At 40.7% G+C, this 22,862-nt stretch overlaps 1 protein-coding gene and 1 long non-coding RNA gene across 2 annotated transcripts in view; both read right to left on the minus strand.

Moving 5' to 3' along the window:
* Nucleotides 1-938: 938 nt before the first annotated feature.
* Nucleotides 939-10,055, minus strand: LOC121076612. Its single transcript, XR_005823622.1, has 4 exons — nucleotides 9,793-10,055; nucleotides 3,743-3,867; nucleotides 1,738-1,857; nucleotides 939-1,089 (listed from the first exon to the last, which is right to left on the minus strand). It is a non-coding gene; the product is annotated as an uncharacterized LOC121076612 (long non-coding RNA).
* Nucleotides 10,056-13,585: 3,530 nt separating this feature from the next.
* Nucleotides 13,586-22,862, minus strand: part of MMP2 (matrix metallopeptidase 2) — a 36,170-nt gene continuing 26,893 nt past the window's right edge. Inside the window, exons 10-13 of the mRNA XM_040571075.1 lie at nucleotides 21,789-21,925; nucleotides 19,755-19,914; nucleotides 15,970-16,079; nucleotides 13,586-14,592 (exon numbers count right to left, since the gene is read on the minus strand). Of these exons, the coding sequence (XP_040427009.1) occupies nucleotides 14,489-14,592; nucleotides 15,970-16,079; nucleotides 19,755-19,914; nucleotides 21,789-21,925 (511 nt within the window). The 3' untranslated portion in view covers nucleotides 13,586-14,488. The remainder of the gene's footprint in view (nucleotides 14,593-15,969; nucleotides 16,080-19,754; nucleotides 19,915-21,788; nucleotides 21,926-22,862) is intronic.

Genomic DNA, 22,862 nt, shown 5'->3' on the forward strand with positions numbered 1-22,862 from the left:
TTTCTTTGTCATACATGTTGTCATACATGTTCTCCAAAGGCAGAGTCATGACACCAGCTAGTTTGCTGCTGCTGCTGGATCAGAAAGCTGCTGTCTTCTGGGCTAGCACTAGTAGTCTACCACCAGCCACCCCTAATAGCACCAAAATTAAGAAGCTCCGTGTTTATGAGAGTTGTGGCCCCTTCCACCATGCCCTGCCCATGGCTTGCCATGCAAGGGGGGGATTAGCAGATGCTTCACACTCATCTCCCCAGCAAACTCCCAGACATGCCTTGTGGATTAATTAGTTCATGTTTATAATGTTCCTTGAAGTAGGATGTGTTATTACCCAAAGCTCCTTGGTATAGAGATGCAACACAAACAGGTTTTAGTTACGAAAAACCTTATGCTGAGAAATGTATGAGTGTTACTGAATTACCTGAATTCCTGTGAGCTTTTCTTCAGTTTCCTGTTGCCATCCAGTTGACTCTTACGTACATGTGCTCTTTTCTCTCTCTTTTTTTTTTTTGAATGGGCATTACTTGGTGTTAAAATGCTGGGATTTATTCTAATTTTATTTTTAATTGCATACAGAGCTGCTTTGACTGAAAATATTTGGACTGATGAAACCCATGTCTGTGGACTGTATTTGTATTTGTGCTCAGTTCTTCAGGAAATTATTTGTCCCTGTTGCTTAACTATAATGCATTTAATGAAAACAGCCTTTATTCGTTTATTTGAGTAAATCTGGTGTTGATACTCTGGAAAGAAAATGCTACTGACTCCCCAAGTAACAAGAAAAAAGTGAAAATGAATTTGTATGTAATCTGTGTTGTTTCTGATTCATTGTGTTGCTTTGAAGCAGGAGCCTTGGAGAGGTGAGAAGTAGGCTTTGCTGTAGACACTGATGGAAATGATAAAAGGAACAGGGATTAACATAGAGCATTTGACAGTCCATCTGGTTTGAAATTATTTACTTTATCTGTTGGTCACATGCAACACTGAATATTGCTGAAAGTGGAGCTTCTTTTTATTTCTTCCTCTAATGAGGACTCATTTTCCTGAGTCTGAGTCTCTGAAGGCTGGTCCAGGCCTTATACATGTCTTTGCCTGAAAAGGTGAACACAGTAGCATTGTGGAAGCACATTTTTTCTTCCTTTTTAAATAGAAATAGTTGTATTATTTAATTTATTCTCACTGAACTTGAATAACAGGTGACATGATGTCCTAAAGCATAACAGTATGTCATAGTCTAACACACAAAGGTAGAGGGATAGCGTGCCAAAATGCAACTACCTCTGTGGTTTGAGAGCACAGATCGGCTGCCGTAAGTCAAGCTGCAAAGAGGATGAAGAAATGATGTAGTTTGGGAAGTGCTGGGGAAATACTTCCTCTTGCAAGGGAGGGGATCTTTGTGTGCAAGCTTGCAGGATCTGAGTTTAAATGGTAGCACAGGAATTTCTGTCAGGTGGTAATTTGTAGGAATAGGGTTCAGTTTTCTCCTGCCCAGCTGACAATGTGAAGTTAATGCTGTCGAATCTCCTGGTTCTAGGAAGATCAAGTAGTTCTGGCTTCTGCTTAAGGCACCAGTGGAAGCCTGAGTTAGTCAATATTATAAAATGAAGTTGCCATCAATCAACTAATGTGAAGCATGTTTTGAGGCACATCTGCAGTCAATTATCTTGAAGGGTAAAGAGTGTTATAGAGAAATGCATTGAAAGTCTATACTGGGGATGAAATTCTGTATAAACAGCATACCTCTTGAGGTCTGATACAGGACTTTGGATAGACACTCAGCTACCAGGGTTTGTATGTTTGCACGTAGCTCGTAAACAGTACGATTTGGAACCCAGTCATGTCCTGTGGTTTCCTCATATCCTTTATGTTGGATAAAAAAATAAGCTGTCATTCATGGCATTGTGGAAACAGAGCTACTTAAAAAGACAGTCATGGGATGTGGTAAATTCTCCATATTTTGTAGCCTTTTAAATCAAGAGTTGTTGCTTATCTAAAAGTGACAGCACTGTAGTAATCAGTGGCTGAAATTTGAGGGGAGACTGAAGGAGTTCAGGCTAAATTATCACAACGTTCCTTCAGGAATAAAAGCTACAAAACCAATACTGAGCATAAGCACAGTCAGGATTTTATGGAGCACACTTATGTTGAAAAGGGTATGTACTGTTTGAAACCATATGGGGTGCGGAGGGGGACTTCGCTTTAACCCTCCCTTCCCCAAAGTCAGCATGAAGACGGAGGGGTTTTAAAGTGCTGTGCAAGTGGAAAGGAAGAAAAGAACATCCCATCTTTATCTGTAATGTAAGGCTCTTGTGTTTAATTCTAGATCAGTGGTTTTTCTCATAATAAATAAGAGTCTTGCATTTTGGTAAACTGAAAGTCTGTTTGCAAATAGCCACCAGGACTGCGATATAGATAAAACTTGTTCATGTTAATAGAATGCACCTATCCCATCAGGGAAATGGAGCAGTCTTGCTGATATAGACTAGATCATGATGGATATTAGAAACTAAGGCAGAATAGATGAATCTAGATAGAAGTGAAATATGTAGTGGTATTCTTCAGCTCTAGATAACAAAATGCCATGGAGGTACAGTTAAATTTCTGTTTCTTGACAAACATCTGCTGCAGTAAAGAGCCTGCCAGGAGCATGGTCTATGTTTTGAATTGATGTTTTGTCCTGATAACTTTCCACAGCATTGTGAGACACACCCGAGTGTTGGAATGGAATTCAGTAGTTCTGTTATAGTAGTAATTTATCTCTTACCTGGTCTATGATTATTCCTTTTCTGATCATTTGTCTTTTTCTTCTTGCAAATAATAGCAGAAAAATTACCTTTGTTATGCCTCTCTAATGATGGTAATGTTTGGTTTCAGAGGAAGAATTTTTGGGCTCCAAGTGTAACTCTATGCTGGTGCCCCACAGGACCCGATGGTGAGTGCTGGGCAATGCATAGGGTGGGATGACTGGGGACACAAGACCAGTGCTGGCTTCCTAAAGATGCAACAGAGCTGTAATCTCTAAGGAGATACAGGAGCTTCTCTTGGACACCCATTTACTTGTCATCCTCACTGAAGGCCTCGATACCTATTGGTCACTCCTGAGAAGTGGTTGGCCTGCAGCACTGTGGTTTTGTTGTTAACCTGAGATGGGTTGGCACTGCCTTTCCTCCAGTGTCATTCCCCAAGATACGTGTAGGGCTGTGAGTGTGCAGCAATCATCACACTGCTGTACCGACTCCATTCCCAAGGCCACAAAAGTATTTCAGGCTACATTTTCACCGTGGTGTCATAGCTGTGCCATGGTTTTTATTTGTAGAGGCATGGCCTGCTTAATTCCCTGTTCTCCTGGCTGAGAATTTGTCATGCTAGTCACATGCCAAAATCTACTTAAAAAAAATAAAATCAAAACACACACCCCCCGGAAATACAAAATCAAACCCTAACAACTTTGGAAACAGAATTATGGAGTTAAATAAACAGTTTAATGTGTTGAATTATCATAGCGAATCACAGTAAGATGACCACTTAAACTTGCATTCAGGTGGTGCCCGTTCAAAAAAAATAAAGTCTAACAATGTGCGTGGCTGGAAGAACAAATATTCCAACCTATTATCTGTATAAATAGTGCATGGCTGAGACACTGCTGAGATGTGGGCCAGAGCAGTGGTTTACTGGCAGCACACTGTGCTGCTATAAAGATGATTTTTGCTCTTCAGACTGGCAGGAATTACTGTGGGTGACTCACCTCCTGCAACAAGGAAATGCCTTGAACCAGCCTCAATCGCTCTCCCCTCTCTCCCGGCTGAGGGCTGTGTGGCTTTGGATGACATTCCTGCTTTGCTGGAAGGGCTGGTCGCTAAAATGCAGAGCCTGAGGGAAACCGGGAGGAGAGAGGGACAAACTCAGGGAAGCAGCTTGTTCTACGTAGGTATGGAGTATAAATGGTGGGTATATGACAGAGTCATGGAAGATAGTGTGACTTCCTCTCTTTAAAGAGATGCGTTTGTAAATGCATTTTCACACTTACTCCTCCCCCAAAATATGTTTTCTGCTTGTTTTAAATACCCGTTATTTTTCTGAATAGCTTGTATTACCCCAAAGTAAGTGACATAAAGAGAACAAAGTCCTGTAAGCCTCCTCCTTGGCAGTCTCTCCTTCTGCATGAGGGCTTGGAGGGATGCAGCTACTTTCTGGGCTGCCTTTGGTCACCAGGCTTGTTCTGGGGCCGTGGGTTTGCTGTGGGGGAGTGTGGCTTTGGCCTTGGAGAAGGTGCTTTTCCTTACTGCTCTCTGAGCACTCTGTAGGGTGCAGTGATTCATTTTAGCCTGCAAGTGGCATTGTTTGTCCGGTTACTGGACTCGGCAGCCTGGTTTATCTGAAAACCTTACATAAACTGAAATGCTTCAGCATTGTTCTCTCTTTCCAAATGTTTGTATATGACAGCCTGTTTGCTGACTCTGGAAATAAAACCAAGCTAGAAGCGATGCTGTGTCAACTGCAATAACTCTCCCTCGGCTTGCTCTAAAACCCGTCAATTATTGTAAAGTCGCTTCTCTGCACTGCAAAAGCTTTTCTCACCTTGAACTTCAGGAACACGTCTAGTTTACTTCCACATTTCATAAATACCCTTCTGAATGAGCTGGATATCTTGGGATTGTATGTAGGGGTTCAGGAGGATGCTGCCTGTTACCAAACGTGGGAGAAAGCAGGGCTGTGTAAGTCGCATGAACTTCAGTTATAGTGGTTCCACTGTAATTTCTGCAGAAGTTCCTGTGGCATTTTCACAGTGGGCCATGTGGTGGCTATAGTAGCTCAGCTCATGCCACAGTTACTCAGGTCATATTCTGTTAATTAAATAGGATTCATAACAATTTTAGATTTGGCGAGAAAGGGAGCTACATTTTCTCTAAAGATACAGGTATTAGAACAGTGGTTGTTTCTGGGAACTACTTCTTTGCCTGCTGCAGTTAGTTTTACTGGTGTATTTTCTCAAAAAGAAAATTAAGCAGAAATTCTGAGGAGTTTGCTAATTACAGATAGCGTATCTCGCATTCCAGATGTACCTGAAAACAAGTGTATTTCTTGTTGGTCTGTTTGGGGTGCTTTTTCCCTTTTGTAATACTGCAGTGTATTCCCACAAAGAGTGTGAAACTCAGGAGGGCCTCTTTTCTCATAAGACTTTGATTAGGAAACATGGGAAGGTGCTTCTCCTATGGGGTTGTGTTGTGCTGAGGAAGGGATGTGGAGTTGGGAGTCCGGGTTCTTTTACTGCTTTGAGAGATCTCTGCATATAGGTAGCAAAGAGTTTAGGTAGGATTCATGATGAACTTACAAGGTATTAATCATGATCTTTAATTTTTGAAGTAGAGAAACTAGGGCCAGTTCAACACCTGAAAAAAAGCTGAAGTTAATTTCAAAACTGAGCACCTAAAAGGATGTTGTAACATGTCTGTTCTTAAGCCCTTCGGGTTCCACAGAGCATTGCCTTTGCCAGCAGTGATTAAAATACTAATGAGGAGGAATGAAATACTCCAAAGAGAGATGAGGAAGGTGAATTAGTCTTAGTGTTTACTTGTAAGGTTTAAAAAGGTGAGAAAAAATGTGTTTCCTTGACTCTCAACCACTTCAACTTCATAAAAGAAAAATTCCCCCTGAATTCAGGACTTCGCTGCCTGTGTGCAGCAACCCTTGAACAGAGACACAGTTTTCTCTGAAACACTAAAAGCTGCCAGTGTGCCCCAGAAAAATAATATATTTTAGCAGTATTTATTATAATGATAGTTCTAATTTCCAGAGACCACATCCAGTTTTGCATGGCTAGAATTTATGGAGAAGAACTTTTCAAGCACTAGAATTATTTAAAAAGAAATATTTTCATTTTTCACACACAGAGGCCCTGTGAGGTTGCAAAATCCACAAACCTTTCAATTTTAGGAGTATTCTTTCCTGTGTTTGCAGGAACTTTTCACATTCCTGAATCGAGTTATGGGATTTTCCCCCTAATTGAAACCAGGCTTAAACACTGGAGTCATGTATTCTGTCAATTAGTGCAAGTAAGTTCTCTGAAGTCATTTGGTGAGTGCAAATAGTTTTATTTAGCACTGGCAGTACTGCCAGGTGAGATTCCCACTTTGGACAAGAGTTTGCCTGCAGAGTTTTACCCTGCCTGTCTAGCTGCTTCCCATTTTAATCTCATGTGAAAACAGATTGAGTGCTTTTGCAGGGTTTGGTTATTAGCCCTGAAAGCCTTCAACAGGTTAAAATCCACTGCAGTGTTCATTTTGTGGGTGAATAAAGATCTGATAGTATTATAACCAATCCGTGTTTAATAGCTTTCTGGATGTATTGCTGAGTGTGGCTTTCAATAATGTAAAGTGAAGAACTGCTAACACAGTGGAAAAATCAATTGTATTTATTGTACTGAAGGTAACCTGATAAGAATGCCATCTGCAAGTGTCTTTCAGATGGAGCTGGTACACAAGTGCATGGTTATATCTACAGGTGCAGAGGTACAGAATAAAAGATTTATACTGAAATGTTCACAGTGCTCTAACTTTGAGCTAATTTATGAGCAAAGAGATTTTACTCTTTACTTCCCTGCTAAAATCTGCTTGTATCTAATGTTGTCATCTTTGTTTGGAAGTGTCCACACCTCTTCAGGTGCAAACCCCTGGGAATGGTCAATCTGGCTCCTTACTATGTTCTCACCCCTGAAAGTCACTGGGGGTTGTAACGTGAAGAAGTACAGATTCAGACCCTGAATAGGATATCTGAAGCTCTGGAGTTGTCATTTCTGTGGTGATTTATTTGTGATTTTCATGTGACAATTTTATATATTTCAGGCTTTAAATTTGTTTGAATTTTTTAATTAAATGCCTGGTTGTCTTTCAGAAAAGCATGCTTGCCGCCAAATTGTTTGTAAGATGTGCTGTGTTTATAGTAGATAAAGTGCAGAGTACCTGCTGGGGGCATGACCTTGTTGCAAAAAGCATCAGTTTGTGCTGAAGAGTAAATAGTTTTCAAAAGGATGTAAAAGAACACTATTTTGAAGTCTTCAGTTTAATGCAACCACATCAGTGTGTGTGATTTTTGTATAAAACCCCAAAATACCATGGCAAAATGACGTGGGTAGACACCTGCCAGGCCTTTAAAAAATGCTTTAGGGGGTTAAGCAGGAGGTGATTGCCTGGTCTTGCTTAGGCTAATCTGCAGTTTTTTGGCTCCTAAATATTTCAGAATATGTGATCTAAACCATGATGTGCTATTGATTTCCGATGCCTGTAGCAGATTTTCTGTGAGATCTAGATAGAATAAACATCTAAGGCCTACACTACCTAATTTCTCCTGTTCCTGCAATGCTACTTCTCTTGATTATTTTAGGCGTCAGGATTTCTGGCATATAGACATTTCTTCTGTCTGTTTACCATGCATTGCATAACAAGTGTCCACTTACAACTGTGAATTTCTGTTTCATGCTGTTATATAATGTTTTATGGAAATATACATAAATACCATCACATATTCATTTATATATATATATAATAAAAAGTTGTAATTAAAACTATTACATGGCCTTTCAGGCTTTAATACATATAGGTAAAACTCCCTTATTCTGAGCTCTCACTGAAAAGTAAAAGAGTATGTTGTAGACTTATCGACAGCTGAGGGAATACTGAGATTTAAATAAAAAAAAAAGCTCTATTTAATGACATCATGAGTTCACTAAAAATAAAAATACAGCACATCTAGCACAGAATCTACCTTTCTTGCAATTTCTGCCCCGAATTTCTCAGTTATTCTGTCTGCAATGCAGAATTTACATGCAAAAATAGTGTCTGCAGACAAAAATATTTGAAGGTGACTTCTCTCATCTATCTCCAAGAGTGACATGCCTTGTTTCCTAGAGCAGGTCTGAACTCAGAATTTACAGGTAATGGCTAATTCCTCCCTGCCAGCTTCTGGTTTTGTTCCCAGTGTCCAGTTCTTTACATTAGAAAGAAAGGTAAAAGAACAAAAGAGTAAAGAGGAGATGAAAGTGCAGTGAAACCAAAACAAAATCTGTAAAGGCCGCAAGTGCTTTGATATATTATGCATTTTCTCAAAGGACTTGCTTGAAGCAAGAGTCAAAGCAAAACCTGGAAGCTGAAGATCTGTTGTGTTAGTGTCCTACCTTTGGGTTAAATAACTTCCTTTAGCTTCAGGATGTTCCTAGATTCAAAATGCTGTGCGAAAGTGAGCAGAACTGGAATTCACTTATTTGAGCATAGAATCAAGCCATAATTAGACATCTGTAATCAGTGATAGAGGAGACAGAGGACTGAGAATGCCGCACAGTGCTCCCTAGAAGGGCATCTAAATGTAAGGATGGATGAAAGGCATTATTCAGGAAGAACAGAGTGCTACAAAGTGGTGGTGAGGATTTTTAAAAGGGCATGAATACAAACTTCTTTGCATGGGAAACAATGGAAAAAAGATTTTGGGGGTAAGTCATCCTACTTCATACTTCTGAGCTGTTGAAGAGAACTGCCAGTGGCCTTGAAAAGGCACAGTTTCTTAATGGAAAAGAAAACCATGGAAATGCAAGATAGGAGAATGTAATGAGAGTTGCCTAGTCCTCAAACAGTGAGAAATCACTCCCTTTCTTTAGAAGACTTGGCTCAACACTTAGAACATTGACCCCAGCCAGAAAGCAGACTGACTTGCCTCCCTTTGCAGGCAAGCCTTGCCTCTTGGTGAATTGCTTCAGCTCAGCTTGTCCAATACTATGGTCAGCTGCTGCCTGGGGCAGTGAACTCTGCTGCAGGGTAAGTTGGATTAAGGGACTTGAAAAAGGGAGCAATGGAGAGAGGCAGTGGCCAGAATCATCTATTATAAATGCAAGAGGAGAAATCATGGCTTTGTGGCTGAACTGTGTGTGTGATGTGACGCTGGATGGGAGACCTGTGGTTGAATTTCCTAATTCCTTGGCTCGTGGTGATTAGCAGCTTGCTGTTGCGGGGGTGCTGGGTCTTCATTGTTGACTGGCCTCCAACTACAAAGTGCAAAGCTGCTTTCCAGCTTCAGCCCTTCTGGCAGCGGCATTATGGTTGTTGTAAGGGGCATAGGGAAGGCAGAATAAAGCTGTGAAGCTGTCTAAGGTTGAAGCAGTGGTTACAAACCCCCAAAACAAGCCCACTTGGATAGATTAATATTGTGAATTCCTGTCTTTTAGAAGGGGAGACCACCTCCAAATGACTCCAGGGACAGGCTGCCAAGCTCCAGGCTAATACAAATTAAAACAATTATCCTCTTAAAACTTTACGTTTATTTTGGCAATGGTAGGAAATTCTTAACTGCAAAGTGGGTTAGTCACTCAGGAGCAGTTCTGAGGAGTCCCAGAGGAAAGTGCTGGGCAATAACAGAAAGCTGAAAGCTCAACAGATTTCTCTTTTGTCACCCTCCAGTTCATTGTGCAGGCAGAGTCTGCAGCAGGACTTGCAAGGGACACGCAGAACTGGAGTGACGTGCTGCCTTTTATTCCTCTCTATCCTTTCAGAGTGGCTTGTTGGTTGCCTCCTAGAGTCTGAGCGTGGGAGTGATGAGGTTGGCTAAAGCACGGCTTTAGAAGTGTAACAGGAATTTGGGGACTTAGAAAAAGGTGAAAGGATGGTCCTGAGGTTGTATCAGCTGGTAATGTGGGTAAAGCCTTCCCAGGGCTTGTTAGGCTGCCACAGAAGTTGTTGTTACACATTGAGCTAGTGTATCTATGGGCAAATTAACTACTGAGTCTTGAAGCCTGAAGCTGTCAACTGTTACCTGTACCAGTGCCACCAAGAAGGAACACCTTCAGTGCAGAGCCAGTACTTGTGGCCGTATCAATGTGTTTGTTGGCCTTCACACAGCATGTGGTCTGTTCTGTGGAGGAGAGAATAACCAGTGCTATGTGCTGAGCAGGTCATTAAGGTTGATTAGCCTGCAGTTAATCAAAGTATTCATGCTATCCTATTAATATAAAATAAAACATTGTAGTATAGCAAAAAATGATTTTTGTGCATGTATATGCATGTATACATGCAGGCATATATTTAATACATAATTTTGAAACTTAAAGATGTATATATAAATTAGTTTTATATCCGAAGACAGTCCAAAGTTAGGAGAGACCATTGGTTCACTAAATTCAGTCTCCAAACTGTTGAGGTCAGGTGTTTTTTCCAAGTTATGCTGGATTAATGCTAGAAATACTATGTTTAAATGAAAGATTCTCTCCAAAAAGTAATGTCTTGATTTAAAGACATTAAAAAAAATAAAAATAATAAAAAAAAGACTTCTCTTGGTAGCCCGGTACTCAGGTTTGTCATTCTTCTTTGTTATTCTTAGCTCTAATGTGCTTTTTTGTTGTTTGTTCAGATTCTGGTCATATCTTTCTCCATTAGATTAAGAAGTTGTGAGACAATGAGTTTCTGGATATTTCTTTCCATTAAGAGAAGACTAATGGAAGATGTTACTAAAAACCCCAGACATTTTTCATGTAATGATGAGAATGAATGAATGCTGTTGAATTGTCTGGTTTATACTGAATGTCATACAGCTGGGAAAGCCAAGCCCATGTCTTTGCAAGTAGGGGCTTGCTGTTAAACTGGGAGGGGGGGTGGCAGCCAGCTTCCCTGCCAGCTGTGCCTGAAATCCTAGCCATCATGTGCAAATGTACATCTCATAATTTACCCGAAGATGCCATTTTTGCTCTCAGTTCTATTTTAAAAGGCAGTGCCAGAGGGAGATGGGTTACAAGTAATGGCACGTGGCTCTGACAGGCCTGGTGTGCAGAAACCCTGTTGGCAGCTTTGAGACACCTCCAGGCCTGCCTGCCCCTGCCTTATTTTTCTGTCAGTCTCTGAGTTGTTGGGTTTTGTTATTTTGGGGAGTATGTTCCCATTCTGTGTTTTTGCCCTTACTACAATTCACTACCTTGAAATACCTTAGCACTGAGGAGTTTCCACATAACCAGTGTGGAGCAGACAGCTTCCCCTACAGGCATAAATCTCTGCACTTGCAGAGATCCCCCAGAGCCTGGTGCCTAGTCATGTGTTGGCTTAGTCACTTCCAAAAGCAGCTGAATGTTCATTCACCCTGTCCTTGCTGCTAAAAGCATGCACATCTGTGTTTGTCAGTAGAAATGCTTTGTCTAAAACAGGCCTGAAGGACGTACTTCCTCCTGATTCAAAGAACAGCACAGTGTTGTCAATTGCTTAAATTTATGGGTAACTACTGCTTTGTAAAGTCGCGGTAAAACAGCATGAAGAAAATGCATTTTTAACAAAACCAGAGGGTTAGTGAGGTATAAGCTGTTGAGCATGACTCACGGTTTCAGGCTGGGGTTTCTATTCAGTGTTCAGACTGTGGTGTTTCGCTAGAGCCTTGGCTGCCTTGTATGTATTGTGACAGAGCAGTCACCAAACTGCTGCCCTTTACTCCACTGGGCTGGAATTGCCCTGCTGAGGGCATGGAGCCTGCCTTGCAAACAGCTGGTAGAAAACTTCCTTCAGCTGAAGGAGCAGGAGTGCCTCAGCTCCGTCCATGCTGCAGCGAGCCCCTGTGCAGCATGTGTGTAGCCTGCCCTGACACCAGGAGTCTGAAGTGAGCCTGACTTCCATTTAATAGGAATGTGGAAGCAGAGCAAGTTAGGTAAGGGGCTCGTAGAGTTTTGTGCTGGGGGTTTACAGGACTTTGATTTAAAAAAAATAAATATAATATCTTTAGCTTCTTCCTCTGTTAAAAAAAAAAAAAAAAAAAAGGGGGGGGGGGGTGAGAATGCTGATTCAGTTCTGACAGTGTCTTAGGAGAAGTGTAGAGGGCAGGAAGAATAGGCTGCTCCCTAAGGGGTGGTGTGGCAGCAGGGCAGGCAGGGGCAGTGGTCTTGCTGCCAAGGGTGCAGTCCTGCAGTGCCCTAGCAAGGTGAAGAGAGCAGGTGAGGGTAATAAGCTTCATGCAGGAGCTCAGGGACCTCCAGAAAAGCCTACAGGGATGGGGCAGCTCCAAGGCCCACCAGGGAAGTGATCTGGATGGGTTGGTGTGGGACATGGGCGGAGCTGCTTGGGGAAGGACTTTCCATCTCATGGCTTACTCACTACAAAGAGCTACAAAATCAGGGAGGAAACGTATGATTTCTTGAGTTTTGGCTGTAGGAAAAAAAAATAGCATCCCTAACTGGAAAATGCTTTGAAGTAAGTTTAGAGCTGCTTCTCCATGATTATGACTAGGTGAGATCTGCGAGGCGGAGCAGGTTGTATCTGGGTTCCAACAGTGAGTTTTAAAAGTGGCTGTTCACAAGTGAAATGAAACCCAGGGACTTTTTCAGGATGTTTTGTGACTTTTGGCATTTCAGTGATCAATTATAAAATGTTAATGGGAAGGGTGAGTATATTCCTCCAGCTTGTGTGATACTTGCCAGGTTGTCACCTGCGTATGTAACAGTTCATGAACAGAAACAGATGTGTTTACAAATGACCTATGATAAGTTTAAGGTTGCCAGTCTGAAACTGAATTGGAAGAAGAGTAAGTAGGTTTAAGGATAAAAAAAATTGTTTCTGTTTTTCTGACAGTGATGTAGTCATTGGGGAATGGATTTACATGGGCAAGAACAAAACAAGAAGTTGTGCAGAACTCTTTAAAACCCACCAGATGTGCAGAGTTTTGTAGGTTTACGGTCTTACTGTTACAGAAGGTATGCTGGTGGATTGGCCAGTGTTGCACAACATACACGTAAGTTGGAGACGAACAGGAAACTCTTGCAGTCATCAGTAGAAATGTGATTTAGCAAGCTCAGAGCTGGAAAGACCCATTGCAAGTGTTCTTCTGGTATATAAATGTTTGGAAACCTTTGTATTAAATACAGATGTTAGAGCATGCAGTTTGGGGCAGTCTTGACACAGAACCCAGAAGTCTTGAAGGAGTGATTATTTGAGGATGCTTAAAGCAGTAAGTGCTTAAATTCCCTGGGTTGAAGTTACTGCAATACTCAGGAGGAATTCCTGGCAGTCCCGAACACAACAGAGTATTTGCACCACTAGTGTAAGATGTCTGTGGCAGACCATACATCCCTGCAATGTGTTGTCAGATCCTGTGGTCCTGAGAAGGTTGCCAGGTGTCTGCAAAAACTGAAATTCTAGCATTTTTCAGTTACAATTACTCTGATTTATGCCTTACCTTGTTAACTGTGGTGCAGAACTAGTTAGGAAGGCAGTTAATGGTGGCTGGAGGGAACAAGGATGCTCAGAAGAGAGATATCAATCTTTTCTTTTGGCAGTAGTAGTGATTCATCCAGGTGACAATTCTCTAGTGGGTGATATTGGTGGTAGGGGGATGGTTGGACCAGATGATCTTGGAGGTCTTTTCCAACCTTCTGATATGTGGGGCCATATCAGCTCTTTAATGCAAGCTGCTGCCGTTTCATCTTAGAACAAACAGAAAAATTAACCCAGGTTTCTAAATAAGTCCAGTATAGAGTTATATACTGGGGTAATATTGCCCTTCCTTTGAGGTATCCACTGTAACATGCTACTGAATTTCTGATTCCAAATGATATGAGAAAGCATGGCCATGAGAAATGTTGACAGTGTAATTTGATTTTATTTGTATCATTGGCACTTCATGTGTGGGACGCTTGTTTTGTTTTTAAATGAGAAACATTCCATCAAATGGGAAGAGAACACTTTCTGTTGCCAAATGCATAAGCAGAAAACCTAACCAAACAAAAACCCAATATTAGAAAGAATGGAAAAATAAAACAAGTTAAACAATAATACTTCGCTTTTATGTATAATGCATTGACTTCAAAAATCTGAGTCTTCTGTCCATATAAACAAGTTATAGAGTAGTAACAAAGTGCATGAAGCAAATTGCTAAACTTAACTACGGTATTAAAATAAAAAGTACTTTAAAACAATACTTTAATACAGTTTCTTGCCATGATTCCATCATGCATCAACACAAATCAAATCCCGAGGCAACCTGTGCCTTTGACAGTCTTTCTGTATTATGTAAATAAATGGAAGTAATGATCAAACTCTCAAGAGGGTGAAAAACATCAGGACAAACCAACTATTTATAAAAGAGTTGTATTAAAAAATATATATATCAAAGTGCACTGCTGGTACATCTCATTTGAGGCTATTTGGGATGTGTGTAAGATAACAAGGGCCTGATCCAGTCTCCAATTGTTTCAATGCTTTCTTTAAGCACCAGGGGAATAAAGAACAACGGGTGTTCTGTTACTAGCATTACTATTACTAGCATGAAAAACTGAAAACTTGTACCAGAATATATACGTAAACATCTCTTGTATACTGAGGAGGCAAACACTTTTAAATTATCTGATGTGTACAGTACTGGTACTTAATGTTTTGGTGCCAGTACCAGACTGGTCCAGTAATTAGCATTCAGATCTATTTCTAATTACAGATAAGGCATATAACAAAAAAGTAAATATTTGGTTATTAATATCTCATACAGTTCAGCAACCCAACCAGTCAGAATTTATCTTGCCAATTTTAACAATCTTCAAACTCTTGTCTTCCATTTGTAGATAATACTGGTCTTTGAAAAAGTAGGTGTACCCTGTGAAGGTAAATAAAACAGTATGCTTAGATTACGGAGCGCAGAACTCTTGATCAAAGCTTCTTTGTTTGATTTCACAGAGCTTAATGAACTGTAAGAGCTTATTCCTGAAGCATTTGCACACATTAAAAAAAGTTTTATTTAAAAAATAAATAGAAATTCCCATTCTGGAGAACAAAGGTCTTGTCCTAAATAGAACCTGAAATCACTCTACCATTTTGTGAGCCAGAATTTTCTGGGCAGAAATATTTGCTGGCAAAATTGCTGTTGAAACTGTAATCAAGTTGGGACTCGTGATATTAGCGATGTTTCCAAACTTCTACACATATCTGTGCAAAATATGAGGCCATGCCATGGGCCAGACCCTCAGCTGAAGTTGCTAGGAGTGCTTTTTTTTTTTTTTTTAAATTATTATTATTAAAAAAGAAGAGCAAAACACCACCCATTTGTGATCAAGGTGAACATCATACTCTAGTTCCTGCTATGCTAGAGCAGGAGGATGCTGAAATAGTGCTGTGGCTGTGTGCTAATCCTGAACAGCCTACAGAACAGTCAAGAGGCAGAAATTTTCAAGCACCAGGGACTGGCCTGGTCATAGCCTTTGGTGCTGGACATCTTGCGCCTCAGGTGTGGGGTGGCTGGAGATGCTTTAGTCACTGTCTTAAACTATGCTAAATAAAAAATTTGCCAGGAGGCTGATTTCCACGCCCCTATCATGCCCATATCCATGTCCATATCAGAAAACTAAAGTAAACCCAGATCTGAGGCTGTGACGTGTGGAGATCAAAGTGACTGCGTCATCGGTAGCTCTTCTCCATTTATATAACAGCCTGACGGTTGTGTAGTGGGCTTCCAGGCCAGTACAACAAAGCAATGGAAAGCACTAAGATGCTTCAAGACACTTTGACAAGACATGCATAGCGTTATTATTGCTTTTACTATTTTTAAGAAAACAGCAAGGAAGAAAAGGGGAAAAATCCAACTGAACACTGATTTTTGCCTTGTTAAGTTTTTGCAAAATGTTCAGCATCAAGGAAGTAAACGATAAAGAAGAGTAGCAGGTTGAAATTCAATGAGCTTTGTGAAAAGGGATGTTAGCAAAGCTATTATTATTTATTTGTATAAAAGTATTCCAGGAGAGGTTATGTTTTGTAAAAGTTTCATCTAAAATAGTTTGAGCTGTGATTAATAGGGTATTTGTCAACTGATGTTCAATGGAAAAAGAGAGAGTCCAGAAAGTTAGTTTGATCTAGTAGTTTGCAGATCTGAGCAGCAGTGGCTCTTACTTACGGACCACAAGGAATTGAAGTATCCAATAAGTGTCACAGGAGACAAATAAGAGACCTTGTTAGAGACTTAAATCAGATTATAGCTTACCACTGTCACCGAGACCCAGGACAGCATCTAGGTTATCTGGAACTCCATTCCAGGAATCCGCAATGAATTTAGGGGATGCAAGCTCCATTTTTTTCTTTTCTTCATTGTACCTGAAGCAAATTGTATGTCTGCATTACATATCTGTATTTAATGTAGACGTTTAGCATAATTTTTCAGGGAGTCCTCATGTGACCATATAAAACAATCAAACAGAAAAGATAACCAAGACTGTAACATTGTTTACATTTAATTATTATTATTCCTAATTCCTTTAAAACCCTGTGAAATCCTTCCTTCTGGAACTGTAATTTGTGCTACGTTGAAATTTTGCTAAGCAAAACATTTTCTAGAAATAGAGCTTTAAAATTCCAAACATAATTCTAGGAAAGGTGACTGTTTTCAGGCAGCAACTGACATATGGAGATATCAGATTTTAATGAGAAATTAATATATTAAAAAAAAATAATCTCATTAACAAGTTAAGCTTGTAGTCCGTGTAATTGATGGATCGCTATTAAATTACAAATTCCACCCTAATTCTTCCCTTTAAATTTTTGTTAAAAAACTCTATTGTTTTCTCACAGTCCTTTTTCTCTTTGTGATGTTCAAGAGGTAAATGCCATGTTAAAATGCCTGCATTTATTTGAAAAGCATGATGGCTTTGGTGCACTGCTTTGAAGAGAAAGCCTCATCTGATGCTAATCTGCACAACTCCGAGGAATTAGGGTTTAGTTTTCAGTATCCTTCAAAAGTGAGTGGACCTGCGTGCATCCACGCTGGCAGATGATCAGTTGTTTCATTGTCTCTGCTTCCCACTGTACAAGGTGAAGGTAGATCGGTGTGGAGTTGTTTCTGCACGCCCCCAAGTAATCCAGAATCTCCATCTCCATACACAGGGAATAAATGTCCTAGAGATGCAAGGTCCTTAACTGTTCAGAGGAAAGTAGCAAGACAGCAGCCTGGTTTCCCCTTTTTCCTGACGTATAGATTGCAGTCATTGCTGGGCTGGAGCAGGGGAGATGTCCTGAGGAGCAGTGACACAGGACATGCCTTGAAGCAGGCTTCCAATGCGTGAGACGTCAGTCCCTCCACCACCACCTCTTCAAAAAGGGCAGCTCTCAGACAGCTCTTCTGGGACCAGCGCTGGCAGGAGGGAAGTGTTATGGTCGTGTGTTCTGCTTCTCCACATCTGTAGGTACCTTGGGTCACTTTTTCCTTGCTGCACTGTGAAACTACTTGGATTTTATCCAAAGGTACACTGGTACAACGGAGCAGTAGGTTGGTTAAAATCAATTTATATAATGAGTTTAAATGACTTCCTGTATTTTCTTTGGATATCTAAAGAAAATCTTAGTGTCTTCTTGCGCAGCTTTAAAATTTGAGCTGTGGAATCTGAGCCAGCTCCGCTTCTTCTCCCTCACATAACTTCACTTTGTTCAACAATCTCGTTATAATAACGCTAAAATAGCTCGGGGCTGGATGAAGGGAGAGGAGGAGGCTTCCAAAAATCTATTAAAAGCAAGTGTGATAATAGCAAAAAAAGGATTATGGTATGAAACTATTCTGATTCTATGTAGCAAAGTCCTTTAATGAAATGAAACAAGCACATTCTTAAATGTTACTGCATCTGTTGGGGATGCATTTTTTTCCTCAAATATTTGTCAACAGCTTGCTTTCTTCTTTAAACATATAGAAATTACTTAAGCTTATTTTGATTTCTTAACAATAAATTATGCATTCTGGAATGCATAGGAGTACGGTCTGAGATTAGTGATGAATTACGTGGAAGCCCTGGAGTGCAGTTAATCGCAACAGTGGTTGGTACAGAGGAGCCCAGCAGTTTTGCTACCTCATAGTCTGTAGGCTCTGATAGGAATCAGAAGTATTGCAAATGGCTGTATTAAAACTACTTTAAATAATTTAACAAAATGGTCTGTGTGACATTAAAAGATGAATAATGTTCTTTAGCTTTTAAGTTCTTTTTTTCCTTTAAATTATAGAGGAGAGTAGAGTCTTCAAAGTAATTGAAAGAAAGTTATGATTAAGTGGCACTTGTAAAAGGGTATTTTATTTACTTACAGGACTCCACAGCCATTAGGATATAAAAAAGACACTCATCCAATTTGATAATAACATGAAATTAATGTTCATATAAAATGGACTCAATTTCACTGATACTTCCTTTGATATTTTATATAGATCATCTCTCAGAAGGGACCTTCATAGCTTGGAGAATCTTTTAGATTTCTCTTGCTGTTTCTACTTTTTAGCTTTCCTCTAAATTGTCAGTTAATGAGTGGTTCAATTTTCAGCCTGTTGCTTAATGGTGGCATTCCTGGAGTACAGTCCTGTTCCTGGAAGAGACCTCGGATGGTGAAAGCACTTAGTGTCTCCGTTCTGGTCTTGCACCGTTCTGATAGGCAGCACAGAGGTAATTCACCCAGTTCATCAAAGCACCAAGGCACGTCTGCTTTGTAAGATCATCTTTTGTGCCAAGTCTTCCTGCCAGCTAAGACGGTAAAATTCCATTAAATAAGCTTAGTACACTCTTCATCAGGTGCAATGCAGGATATTTATTTCTAATGCTGCAGTAGTCTTGGGGCATTTTCAAGACATTCCTTCTTCATCTCTGAGTCTGATACCTTTCCTGGACAGAGCGTGTTCTTGTAGCAGGTCACCTGCACCTTGATTGCAGTTTAGATACCTTGAAATTTACTTAGAAATATAGCTCAGTGCCCAGCTCTATCACAGATTGCTGTATAACCTTAGTCAAGTCCATGTGTCTTCCTTTTTTATGCTTTGTCTCTCTAAAACATAAAGCCTTATGTGGAATTATTGGGTGGTGATTATACTAACACAGATCCCATGCTGGTTAGGGTGTCTCGGCCCCATCACAATATGATAATTGTTTTAATAAAAAGGTGCGAGTTTAGTTGCTTATGTTGCATCATATTTTGCTTCTCAAACAGTCTTTTGAACAGGAACCCTAGTGCAAGTACACATTCACAGGCATTTGTGGGTATTTGTGGACTTCTTTGCAACAAAACTTCCCTGATCGCGCAATGGAAACATGAAAAGAATTGCAGAGACTGTCAAAATGCATTGAAGTTGCGATTTTTTTCCCGAAGTACTAACAGACTTCTTGCAGTTTGTTCAGATCTCCTCAGTGCCAACTCTGTGAGTAAAGCAAACGTGTGAGTGACTGATACATCAGCTGCCGAGAGGATTACAGTCATCCCCACATCCCCAGTGAGCTTTGCTAGCCGCAGGTTGGTGTTTCTTTTGCATACAGCACCTTCAGACCTGATGGCTTCGTGAAAGAATTTCAAAGGCAATCTGGCTTCAAGTGACTGATGATCAGCATTTTTTTTTTGGAAGTCCTTTCAGACCTTTCTCCTAGTTGTGAGCTGGTGATAAGAACAACTTGCCCGTTGTAAGAGCCTGGGACTGACGTGGGACAGTTGCTGGGACGCAGGGCTCGAGGGATGGGTTGTTAGTGGTGAGCAGCCTGGCAGAGACACCAGATCTCCTCTTCCCTAGCAAGCTGTTATCTCAAATACATGCTAGATTCCCACTACTGTATTGGAGTGCTCTCCAACCATACCCCTGCCTCAGCATCCTCGCTCACCACCACTGTCAGTGCTGTCTCAGCAGCCCTCTTTTTTTTTTTTTTCCAGAGGATGAAACCCCTGAGTCTGACTGCTTCCTCCTGCACGTGAGTGTGCATTCAGCCCTAGAGATACAAGCTAACAACGTCCCACCACCACCACTTCTATGCCTCTTACTTCCAGTATCTGTCTCCAGCAAAAATATACGTCTTCTTGTTTCTGCCCCAGTTAAAAGCTGCATCGACGTGTTGCACGTCAGGTGGTAGTCCCAGGCTGGTGAGTTTCTTTGGATAGCCCCTATCCAAGTTGCTGGCTGTATAAACCCAGTACTCATTTCCTAAGAAAGGGAAGAAACAAACTCTGATTATTGATCAAATACAGAGGAATATTTCTTCTTTTGTACTGTGATATGGGAATTTTTGTTGTACTAATTGTAATACTAGACTCTCTAATATTTTTCCATCTATGAAACACTAGAGTGCAGTTGTACTGTGATCACGGTTTCTGCTTTTGCCTCTAAATTGTAGCTTGATCTTAGTAAAATATCACCTCAGTGTGCTTTTTCTTCCTCTTTCTTCTTGTCTGTCTCATTTTTTTGAACTCTTAGGGAAAGACTTCCTAATGTACAGCTCTTTACCTTTTTTTAAAAAAACAAAACATACAACAGTTGGCATATTGTAAAAATAAATTGTTAATATTGGTAACTTTTTGTATGGTGAAGATGGGCTGAAACTAGACATGGGCACCTGAAGGTTAAATGCAGAAATTAACTACTCATTTGTTTTATTCAGCCATTTGTCTCCTTGGCTTGTTTTATTCAGTGATTTTATTGAGCAATTACCAGGAAGTTTTTGCCCAGAGTTTCTGTTTCTGTTGTCTTTTGTCATATGACATTTTCTAATGTCTTTCCAAATATGTGCTGGTGGAAGATGGTCTGATTTTGCATTCTTTATGTGAAATTGTAATTTACTTAGTAAACACCCCAGCTGGATTCACTTAACACCATGGGAAGTTTTGTTCATGAAGGGATGTCTCTTGGATCCTGTGATACAGTTAGTGGGAAGGAAAGTCAAATATTTAATGAGACAGGTGTAAAGGGCAGTATTTGAGAAATACTTTAAAAAAAAAAGTGAAATTGCCATTTCACCATTCAGGAGCAAAGGGTGGCTCTCGCCAGCAAGTATTTTCAGACAGCTGAGTTTCAGGTGACTTTCAAACCAATCTTTGATGGCTTGATAGTTCTTATTTACTTAAAGCAGGTTAGTTATATTTTTCTGGAAAACATAACAAGGGGACTGACATAGGTGAGAGAGAGGGAGAGAGATGCAGATGTAATAGGATTATGTATAGTATATGCAATATTGAAAGTGTTTTGACTTGGCTGAAAGAAAACATTTTAAAGTGTTTCTTTCCCCCATGTAAACTAAAGCAAATAGCCTTTGAGACATGTGGAATAGATTATCATTACTCTTTTCCATCCTGTACAGAAAATGTACAGCAGCATCGGCCATATGGTTTTTACATGATTGGAGATGTTTAGTCATGTTTTTAGGAGATACTGCAGCCCAGTTTTTGCTGGCTCAGTCTGTCATGTTGAAAGCAGCCTCCCAGCTCTGCTAACTCAGCCAGCACAGCTGACCCATGTGTGTGCTTTAGGGTGGCCAGGGCAGCCCTTCCCCTGCTCCTCCCCTCCTGCGGAGGCGACAAGCATGACCGCCTCTGTCCTTGCTGGTGAGCCACCAAGGCAGGTCCTGGGGAGCCAGAGCAGAAGTCAGCCTCTGGCAAAGGAGGAGAAGGCTGGGGAAGGCATGGGAAAAAAGGATGCAGTCTTCTCAAGCAACCCGGACAGACAATAGCTTAAAATGAGAGGAAAAGGAAGAAACGCAGGGTGAAACAGAGCTCCCACTGTTGCTGTTGGGTTGCTTTGTGTTTGAAGTACTAATCCCTGTTTAGTTCTGCTTGTTGGTGAATGTATCCTTCGAGGGGCCTGTGGCTCCCCAGTGCTGTAGCTGTAATGGAGCTGAATGCTGGTCAGAGCCTTTAGACCCAGCCTTTGCTGGCATGGGGTGTTTGAGATCTGCCACCCCTACCAGCGGCTGTACTGGCTCCCAGGCAGGCCGTGCCCTGGCCCAGTTACAAGTCAGAGGAAACCAAGCCGAACACAACACTTATGCAAATGACTACTTACATTTTAAAGCTAAAAACCAGTACCTGAAAAAAATACAGCCTTTTCATCCTGAGGGGCCTCGTAGACAGCATCAATTTTCTCTGGTAGATCTGGCCAGAATGTAGCAACAAGAAGAGGACCCGTGGGTTTTCCTCGAGGGTTTACAGTCCTCCACATGAATCTGAGCAGAACACAAAATTGTATGAGATTTACAATGAACTAATTCACCAGCACATATGTTTCTCATCATTCCTGGCAAAGGCCACGTGCGCGTGCACGCATGTGTGTGCTCCCACATCAGCAGCAACACACACTTATAACTGTTTTCCTACAGCAACTGGAAAGCCAAACCGTTCACTTAGAAGTGTGTTGCTGAAACAGTTGCACGATGAGCTGCATGCTGGACTGCAGATGAAATAGCTTACACTGATTGCTTTGGAGTTCATGTTGCTTTTTCCATCAGAGCAAAATGCAGTCTGTGCTTTGATTATACAAATAAACTCATTTACAGGGCGTTTAAACTATTAAAGCTCTCCCGCTGTTGTGTATGGAGCAGATGGATGAGTGTTTGACAAAAGCAGAGATCTGTATTCCATGAATTGCTCTTGCAATTGCTATTGTAGTGACTAAAAGTTCAGATTTAATAACAGTATATCAAACTGCTTGGAAGTGAGCTGGGCTGTAAAAGGAACTGCCAGCTCTAAAAATGTTCATTAGAGAAATGCAAAGGGTGATTTATTGGCTACTTTATGGGTAAGTAGGATCATCATTTGATTTAAGCTTTAAAAAGCTGTAATTATCTTTAAGTGGCAGAGCTTTGTACTGAGGGCTTTTGGTATTAAAAATAGGTCTGCAGTTTCTTCCTCCATAGAACAAACAACTTTTTTCCCTCAGAAGAACAAAAGTTGTGCTGTTGTCATAAATGAAACTCAGCAGGCTAGTGATACCACTAAGTATAGTGATACCGCCAAGCTGTAGCTATTAATTTATAAGGTCAAACAGCTTTCACCATTATTATGTTGCTGAGGATCGAGATGCTACTGGCACCTTAGTTTTTGGAGACTGCAAATAGTCGTTACTCGTTCCTACCCAGAATAAGCAAATGCTAGAGAAACCCA

The sequence above is a fragment of the Cygnus olor genome, chromosome 12 (genome assembly GCF_009769625.2).
Source record: "Cygnus olor isolate bCygOlo1 chromosome 12, bCygOlo1.pri.v2, whole genome shotgun sequence".
Lineage (NCBI taxonomy): Eukaryota > Metazoa > Chordata > Aves > Anseriformes > Anatidae > Cygnus > Cygnus olor.